The 9,758-nt window shown below is 45.7% G+C and overlaps 1 protein-coding gene across 1 annotated transcript in view; it reads left to right on the top strand.

Annotated features, from left to right (window-relative positions):
* NXPH2 (neurexophilin 2) overlaps positions 426-9,758 on the top strand; it is a 31,095-nt gene continuing 21,762 nt past the window's right edge. The window contains exon 1 of the mRNA XM_021400013.1: positions 426-650. Within this exon, the coding sequence (XP_021255688.1) occupies positions 597-650 (54 nt within the window). The 5' untranslated portion in view covers positions 426-596. The remainder of the gene's footprint in view (positions 651-9,758) is intronic.

Here is a 9,758-nt window from a genome sequence, read left to right as displayed (position 1 = left end):
CATCCCACGGCGGGCGGGGGCAGATCCACCCGAGGACCGCGGTCACACGGGCCTAGGCACAGAAGCGCTAGGAAGTCGGGTGGAACGCTTCGCGCGCCTCTCCTTCCGCACCACAGCGGGCGGCACAGCTCGGGGTGCGAGGTCAGGGCTGCGGGGGGCACGGACCCGCCCCGGCAGCGCTGTGGGATGAAGGGGGCGGCCGCTGCGCCTCGGCTTTAAACTTGCCGGGAAGCGCCGTCCCCTCCCGGGGCAGCGGGGCCACCTCAGCGCGCGGCCCCACCCCAGCCGCCCGGCTCCGGCTCTCCGCTCGGGCGCTGAGGGGACCCCGCGGCCCGGACTCAGCGGTGCGGCCGCCTCCTTCCCGCCTCCTCCCTCCCCCCCCACCTCCCCGCCCGCCCGCCATGGCCGCCCGCGGAGCCGAGCGGTGCGGCGCGGAGCGGCGGGGCAGTGCCGGGGGCTCTCCGCCGCCCGCCCGCGCCCTGTGAGGGGACAGCGCGTCCCCGCGCTCCGTCCTGCCCTCCCCCCCCCCCCTCCTCTCCGGAGCGGAGATGCGCGAGGCCGGCGCGAAGGGATTCGCCTCGTAGACGGCAGCCAGCATGGTGCACCTGCAGCCGCTGCCGCTCGTCGTGCTCCAGGGCGTCCTCCGGATCGTAAGTGCCCCGAGCCCCGAGCCCAACTTTGGGGGTCGGGCGGCGTTGCCCGGCGGGGTGGGCGCGGCTGCGGCCGTGTGTCGGTGCGCACCGGCGGGGTTCGATGGGTTTTTTAGCCTAAGTCGCGCTCTGTGGGATGCGGGGCGGGCTGAGGCGGCGTTAGGAGCGGTGAAGGAGGACAAGGCGCTGCTCGGAGCGGTGCGAGCGGCGGAACGCTCTCCATTCTCCTGTTAATTCTCGTGCCTAAGGTTACAAACAGAAACGCTGTATTTGGCGAGAGTTCGCGCTCTTCATTTTCGGAAGGTGTTAACGTCGTTTCGAAGTTATTTATTTCAGGAGCTAGCTAAGCGCTCCCGTCATTACCTCAGGCTCGCGCTGCAGAAGTTGCGCCTCTTCCCCCTCGTCTGAAAGTTTGTGGCTGTGTGTAATAAACCTTGAAGGGATTAAACGCCCTCTCAAGAGAGCCGGATTCCAACCTTACGGCGTGAGCGGATGGAATCGTTTCTGGGGGAGCCGCTGTCCAGTCCTACGCCGGCTTGGCACCGCGCCGTGCCGGGGCAGCGGGATGGAGCAGCGCACGGAGCGCGGAGGGGCTGAGCGGAGGGGGACTCGGTCACGGCTCTCCCTCGCACAGCCCTTTTCTTTATTAAACGTCTGTTCAAGGGATTCACCAAAACTCGTAGCGGCAGGGGTTGGTGTTGTGGCACGGCCGTGCTCTTGAAGTGAAGGCTGAGCGCGGTGCAGAAGTTGCTGTCTCAACAGACGTGGCACGCAGGCAGCGCGCGTCTCCAGGTGGATGTGGCACCGAGCTCCCGGCAGCGCTGCTTTGCTGCCTTCTCCAGCTGCAAAGTTTCGGAGCCAGTTAGTTTCACTGCCTGTGTGGGTTAGTTGAAAGACAACAACATCTCATTCTCGTTTCGCTTTGCGAGATGTTTTAGGTCTGCTTTTTTAACGGTCATCTGTTATTAAAAAATCGGTGTGAATACATTTCAGCGCACTGTTACCAGAACATCTGGGCAACCTCTGGTTAAAGCTACAGCTCCTTATAAATTGAGGGCAAACACTGGTGCGAGTGTGATGCACAGAACACGGGTCTCGGTGCTGTTCTTTGTTCTCTGCACTGCACTCCGGGTGCTGGTGGCTCCAGGGAGCTGTTCAGCACTTGCAGCAGGCAGGCATTGGTGATGCTCATCCCCGACCCTGGTTTTTAACCCAAGAAGGTGCTTAATATTAATACAATGCAAAAAGCCCCGTGTTACAGCCAATGGAGAAAACAAATGTGGCTTTCCGTGTTGTAGTACAGCAGCGCTGCAGTAACCTAGAACTGCTACCATCAAACACTCACTGGTTCACAATCTTGTTCGTTAAATGCAAACAGAGATGCTACAATGCAAAATATTTTGGCGCCCATACTCTATGTATTAATGAAGCCAGAAGTACTTTATTTTATTTTTTTTCTAATTGAACTCCACACTTGCTTGGCTTTCAAACACAAAAGGGTGTTATCTACGTATCTACTTTCTAAAGACGAACAGCTGTGGAGTACAACTTCACAGATTTGAAGAGATGCTAAAGGTGATGGCAGACAATCTCACTGCAATTCTGAACACAGAGTTAGATGACTGCGTACACGCCATAACCAGTATCATTCAATCAGAAGTTGACATTTGGTACTCTCTTAGCAGAAGATGGGTATATTTTTGTAATGCTCTCCTGGGTTACTTTTTAACTGACAGACGGTGTACCAATCTGCATATGAACACATATATATTTCTTTAACTACTTTGCATATTGGGGTACATTAAGTAGTGGGGACGCACGCTGTTGTGTCAGGTGGAAGTGCCAGCAGTACAAATGCATTCAGTTTAAGTCAGGTTTACCTTGAGCTGGCTGCGTAGGGCACAACAATAATTTGAAGTGCTCAGTCAGTGTACGCGTTATTGATAAAAAGATCAAAAATTGTTGTATTGTATTGTCACAGTAGGTACTTTACCATTAATTGTCATCAAACTTTTCATTTGTCCGTAATTGCTCAATGCTCTGTTAATTATCTCTGTATAAATGAAGGAGTTCTACATATTGGAGATTGAAAAGACTGAGGTATTAGGCAATTTTCATTTTAAAGAGATCTTTTTAAGAATAGGCTGTTAGTATTTGGTGTTTTCTTCTTTTTTTTTATTAATTTTCACAGTTAAAACATCACGTTTCATAACATAGCTTATACGGGGTCTTTAAGATGTACGAGACTTCTCCCTTTAAGAAGGAGAGAAAGGTGTGTGTGGGGGTGGACATCAGAGGGGCTGTATGCAAGTCTGGCATCCAGTCTGCTGCATCTCCAGATAGCTGGGTACCCACTGCCTGCCTTGGCGAGGTGCACTGACACACACTCACATCAGCACCTGCGCTTCTGTGGGGTAATCAGACACCCCCATTATTTATTCCTGTGGCCGTGCAGCCTCAAATTAACAAAGGATTAAGGCAGCGTGTTCCAGTGCCTATAGCTAAAGGTGTGCCAGCAGTCCTAGCAAGTAACCTCTTCTATCTATCGATGGGCAGAGCTGTCACTACATTATAAAAAACCTAGCAAGACACTTAATTTACAAACACTGTGTTTGTATAGATAACAAAATAAATAAATAAAAGAAAAAGTAGATTATTTTAAGATTTTTCTCCACCCTAGAATGAAGTACAGGATCAGATATATGTGAAATTCAATGACGCTTTGTTCTGGGCTTTTAAAAGGATGAAATTTTTACATATAATGACAATCATTTTGTTTCACAATAAAGCCAAACATTTTGCAGAGTATTTAGCAGCTAAAAGCTCTCAACAACTCAAGTAGAAAAGAATATTTGTACTGTGCTGTAGTACCAGACAATGCTTCATGAACAGAAATAGCTTGAAAAGTAAGATAAATTTGCATGTCCATCTGAAATACATCTGTGATGTGAGGTGTAGGAACACAGGTGTCTTCCTCCTGGCTGCTTGAATTTTGCCCCCATCGCCTTGCTAACTGGCTGTGTGTTACGTGCCCTTGCAGTGACAAGCAGAAATAGCCACCACGTAAAAGTCCAAACTCCATTTCGGAAAGGTGGACACTTCCCTCCTGTCGTCTTGAAGTGCACAGGTAAAATTCCAGCCCTCTTAATTTCAGTCAGAAATTTGCCAAGCAATCCATTTGGCCCCATGTTTGGTTTGGTGCATTTTGGTGTTTCCCTTGGTGCTGTAGGCGCTGCATGCCCGCATCTTATACTTCTGTAACAAAGCACTAGAAGTAATGTAAGGTGAAGTGGAAGAATACAAGTTTGGAGTTGAAGATAGCTTGAGAAATGCTGAATGAGATGTGGTCATTCCTGGGCACTTCAGGGAAATAGTTGTGATAAGGAAAGGATCTGTGCTATTCGATGTTCAGTGGCTTACGGCCAAATGTAGAGTTCCATGAGTAAGGGCTGCTGCTTTGTCAGAAACCGAGCAGGCTGTTCCGGTGCTCAGGGCAGATAGCCACGTGTGAAACCAAGTGCAGCAAGGAGAAAGGAAGGGTCTGTTGCCTTTATCACAGAAATGCTGTGATAAGTGACTATCTGAAAGCAAGTGTACTTCACAAGGCAGTGCATTTGTTCTGTTGCTGTCTCTAGTTCTGACTTTTGCCTGCCTGTTTCTAACTCACTGCTTTGACGTACCCGGTTACAAAGCAAAAATGTTGGCCTTGAATTTTTCACTAGCCCACAAAGAAAGTTCCCATTTACATGACTACTTTGCATCCATCCTGACCTTGATTTCCAAACATCCTCTTTTGGACCTTTCACCAAAACAGCTTCACACCTTAAATATGTTGTGTTCTGCTTCCAGCAGAGTATCACTCGTAAATCCATAAAAGACCCATTTCACCCTATTAGAAGCCCTTTTCCACAATTTAACATTTCTCACACTTAGAAGTTTTCTCTTGAGTTCATGCTCCTTAAGTTCATCCATTGTTGCACCGTGGTTCATACTTCAGAAAGTGGAAGGGCAAGGGAACAAGTAAGTACTGGAAGAGGAAATAAAGAGCTGTGAAGGTGCGTCCATAGTTAAGACAAGGAGTTTTTGTCTGTGTGGTAGAGATTTCAGCTCTGGTACCGTGCTCTCTTTCTCTTGCATGGCAGCGCTTACTGTAAATACAGAATTTGAATAACTTAATTCTACTCTAAGTTGTAGTCATTTTTAAAGAGCTTTAAGAGCTGTAATTCTTGAGGCTTTCTCTTTGTTCCAAATGACTGATAGTAATACGAGTTACTAATAGCAGGGAAGTGAAAAGGTAAGAACGGGGAGAAGTAAAAATAAAACTGAAAATCTAATGTCTCTAAAAGCAAGTGCATTGGGACCGATTATGGTTATTGTGTCATTAGAATGCAGAGGTAAGGTTATTTAGAGTGCTCTAATTTTGCTGCTCTAGATGTAGCGTGTTTGTAGCTTAAGTTTGTGACAGTCATTTGAGAATTTCCTGACTTTTCAGTACTGTTTTTTTGGGGGGGATGACCAGGTATTTCCAAAACCACGAATCACCAGTGTATACTCAACCTTAATTTCATCTTTTTGTAGCCGATATCTAAGAAAATAAAACAGTGCGTAGAAATGCTGCTATATTTGTGTTATTATTGCATAGACTTTAGGGCTCTTTATGGATTTGATGGCAAAAGAGATGGCTGCTCTGGAGGCTCTCCCGGAGAAAAGGAGCACTGGGACTTAGCTGTGCAGATGAATACGAGAGAGGAAGACAACCTGAGCAGTTACTGCAGGAGGCGAGGGAGAGACAGGCTGTTCACAGTCACACAGAGCTCTGCAGTGAGAGCAGTGATGCTGCTGTTCTGCTGCTGTTCTTCCACTGGAGAAGCTGTGGATGTGGGTTGCTTCCAGCGGCCCTTCAGCAGGGGGCAAGCAGAGAAGGAAGGTTTGAGCTCTCTGGCTTGGTCTGTGTCTTTGATTGCATACATGTGAGAACCTGTTGGTTTCCACGAGCAGCTGTGGGTGCTGCCACTGCTTTTATCTCTTGAAAAGAGCGCGAACCACAATGCTTAGCAACCCTGGGATGCTAAAAATATGGGACCCTGTGTTGTTTTTCCTCTAAAACTGATTGCTTGGCGTCTTTTCTGCTTGCAAGCATCTACTGGATGTTACTGTTTTTCATCGTGCGTGTTGGGAAAGATAGCATTGCTGTTCTCCATGAGGCTTAGAGAGTCTCATGGCCAGTGATGTTCCTTAGGCCTCCAGCTGTAGCTGTTACTACTGAGTGTGTTGCTTCACCACTACCAGCCTTAACCACACAAGGCAGAAACCACTGCCACTGTATCTTGCTGAGAGAGAAGTTCACTATGGTTTGTGCATAAATGTATCAAAGCAGCCTACAGATAGAAACACAGGAGAAACAAGTGTGTAACTCCTTGTCCTAGGCCATGTAGATGTGTTCCAGGTTTTCTCATATATCAGGAAGTTAGTGCTGCATGGAAGAAAAAAAGCTGTCTTGTTGTTTGTTTGTTTATTTGTTTTTCTTTGGTTTATTTTTGAAGGAGAAAGTAGCATAGCAGCTGAGAAGAGCTGCTGCATCTGACTCAATTGACTAGAGATGGGTACATTTGGGGATGGATACGATGTGAAGCGGAGGAGGAGCGAAACCCAGTTCTTCAGTTTCTCGAGCAAACAATGTGCCAGAGAGAAGGCTAAAGCCTGTGTTGTTTTCCACTCATTAAGCTAACAAAATGCTAATCAGCTTTGTGGATAGATTCATAGAAGATAATGTTACCTTTGTAGCCACTGAAGGGTTATCTGGCACGTTAGGCTGGTCCTCTTTAATTTAGATGATTGAAACAGTTATATACAGTAATCACTAACTAAACTGCATCTTACTTTCTTTCAAAATGGATGGATTTTTTTTTGCCTTTGGCTACTCTCAATATTATGACCACTCAAAGCGTGAAAAAGACTGATGATAAACTTGTTGGGCTGAGATAGATGCTGTGGTACCTCTGGAGTTGCATACGAGACCCTGGTCCACCCCACTGCTGAACCACTGTGTAGCTTACAGTAGTCATGGAATTAGTCTTCAATTCCTGGAAACATCAATTTTTGTGTTAGTTTTGAATCACGCTTCTTACACTTGTCTCCTGTGTTAAAATCATAGGATCACTTGGGTTAGAAAAGACCTTCAAGATCGTACAGTCCAGCTGGACTCTTTTCCTCCTGGAGATGCCCACCCAATCCAAAATACAGCTGCAGGACTAAGTAGAAACCCTGCCTTCCTTTCTACTACCCAGATGCACTTAATCTTTATTTTTTTTAAGTAAAACATGCTTTATTTGTACAGAAAACAGGGAACTAAGTAGCTACAGCCACCTTTCCAGGATCTGCTAGGGGCCATTAGTTCACAGCTTTCTGAGAGCAGTCCAAACTCTCTGGTAGAAGGACAATCCAAAGTCCTTATCAATTGGAATCCTGGATTGTATTTATTTGATGGATTGGATTGCCTTGTCCAGTTCCAACCAACAACTAGACTTTTTTTCATTGATGCCAATAAGCTGATGAATGGAAAGGAAATTTAGCTTTGTACCATTTAGATGGTAAAAACTGTAGTCCTGAAAATGCAAACCAGTCATCACTTTAACTGGCTTGTCCCGTACCAGTGATATTCCCTAAATGCCCTGAAGGATGCTAGTGTTGAGATAAACTGGTCTGTGAGCAGGTATTAATAAGCCTCCTCTACAAAGAATGTGCACTATGTCCAGATTTGTCTTACCCACTACAGCTATTAAATAGAAATCTAATTATCTTTGAGGTCAGCAAGTCTTTTGGATCCAGCTGAAGTGCACAGAATGGATGAACAGTTATTAAAGAGAGACTGACATACAGCTGACAGGCAGCAGCATCATAGGAAGCTTGATTTCCATAGGAAATGGGCTAAAATAACACTCAGAACAGAAATGAGCCTAGAAGCCGGAGCAAACCTGCTTTGGACTTTGTGGGTTAGCTGCCCTTCCAAATTCTGGTTGTTATTGTAGAGGCTACAAGACATTTTAATCTTTCCTTGGCTTTGATGAAAACGTGGGCTACTGCATAATTCATCTGGTTCAGGTTCCTCTTCAAAATACTCAGCTGAAAAAGAAATAATCAATTTTAGTGGGGCAAGAAAACCTAGACAAATACAGGATTTTTTTGCTCACTTTCTCAGCTTGAGAATAACTAAGTGATCAGGCATTTTTCTACATTTCTGGAAAATTCCAGGTAATGTAAAGATAGCACGGAGATTATCTATATCCCTGCTTTGAATTAAACGCCTGCAGTTTGCATATGGTGCCTGAGATGGGATTCAGGAGAAGTGCACAGAAGGAAGCGTAACACCTGATGAGGCACCCCAAGAAGGGGGTGTTGCTTTTAGGAACCTGGAAGCCCTCGTTTAGGTTTCAAGGAATGTTTCCTTTCACTCTTGTTCAGCAGCCTTGTTACATTAAGCTGTTCAGCTTAACATACAGCAGCTTGTAAGGACCGATGAATAAACAGGTGATAATATCTACGCTCCCTCTGTGCAAATAAGTCAGCAGTTATCCTAGGTTACAGCAGCAGAAGGGAAAGTGTGCCTGTATCTCTCAAGACAGTATCATATTTGCCATGGTAGTCAGTATTCTATGTGAGGGTGCTCAGTCCCTTTCCTCTCACACCTACCTAACAAAATGTGGTAGTACAATCACTGCAACACTTTTTTCCTCTTCTTTGACCTTAGTATAAGGTGCGAGAAAACCACTGTGCGGATTGGATCTTCCAACAGAACTTGATGGAAAAAAGCCTGGTCAGAGCCAGTATGTGGATTAGGGGCTGCTCAGTGAGGCATGCTCCAGAACAACCTAAAGGGAATTCTCATCCTTAGGACTGCTTGAGTCATTGTTCTTACTGGGTGATTTTAAAAATGACAGGTTCAGGACCTAGGCATCTGTTATGGACCTTTGAAAAACTTTTTCACTGCCTCAAGCTCTCCCTAATCTTTTCCCATTTGCTTTAGAAGACAGACAGATACCAGGAAAAGGTACCCCACATCTTCCTGTAATGCAGGGTTGCTGCTACAGTACGCTTCCTAGTATTCTACCTCTCATAGTTTTAAAAGATCTTGTGACAGTCCCTAGGAAGCTTTGCAACTGATGGCGCTGTATTTTTCAGCAAGTTTTTCCTAACATTATGCACAAAGTTTTCTTAATTCCTTCCTGTTCTGCTTAGCTGTTTTCTTTTCTATCACTACTGACGTATTTTGCTTTAGGCTGCATTATTTGCCTGTTCCTAGGGATCTTTTCCTCAAAGAACTACCGTGGTAGCATTGTGAGTCACACCAAGTTTTACCTCCCTATTGATCTTTTGTTTACCAGTCATGCAGGTTTGAAGTGAATTATGTCTTTCTTTCCTTCCTTCTTCCCTGTTGGCTTTCACAGAACATGTTTATGTGAAGATATCTGCGGTGCTGACCTAGCCTATGTTAACACAGCTTGTTGGTGTTAAAAGATGCCATCTAAGCATGAGGGTTTGTTAGAGAATCTGGCAATTCTGCAAACTAAGAAAATGGGCAAATGGGTTCAGGAAGAAGATATATTCTGAATTCTCTTTACCAGCTTTTCTTCTGAACAAAAACGGTCTGAAAATGGTGAAATTAAATAACTTGTACTTTTATCCCACTGTCTTCTTTCCTGTTCTATGGATAGAATATTTTTTTCTGCTTCAAACAGCGATGCGTTCACTACCGTATATTATATTCTCATCCGTCTCTGGACACTGTGTCTAGGCAGTATTACTGTGGACATCAGCAGTGAGAATGAGACACTGTACACTGCGTGTCTGTTCTGAAGATGTGAGCTACGTGACTGTGTTAGCACTGTGAGCAAGTGAACGGCACAATAGCAAAAGGTAGGAGGAGTACAGTCACTTTGATCAGCTTAGAGCTCAGAGAGAACGTTCTCGTCTCCAGCCAGAATGCCGTTACCAATCTCCCTAACATTACTTCCATTGCAAGCTCTTCAGGAGTTCCTTCTGCTTCATGGACAAGATTGAGCACACATCACTGCTCAGAGAAAATACGGTGGTGGCTGAAAAGAAAAGTAA

Source organism: Numida meleagris, chromosome 5 (assembly GCF_002078875.1).
Source record: "Numida meleagris isolate 19003 breed g44 Domestic line chromosome 5, NumMel1.0, whole genome shotgun sequence".
NCBI lineage: Eukaryota > Metazoa > Chordata > Aves > Galliformes > Numididae > Numida > Numida meleagris.
The sequence above is the reverse complement of the archived record's forward strand: the minus strand, read 5'-3'. Positions and strand labels throughout refer to the sequence as shown.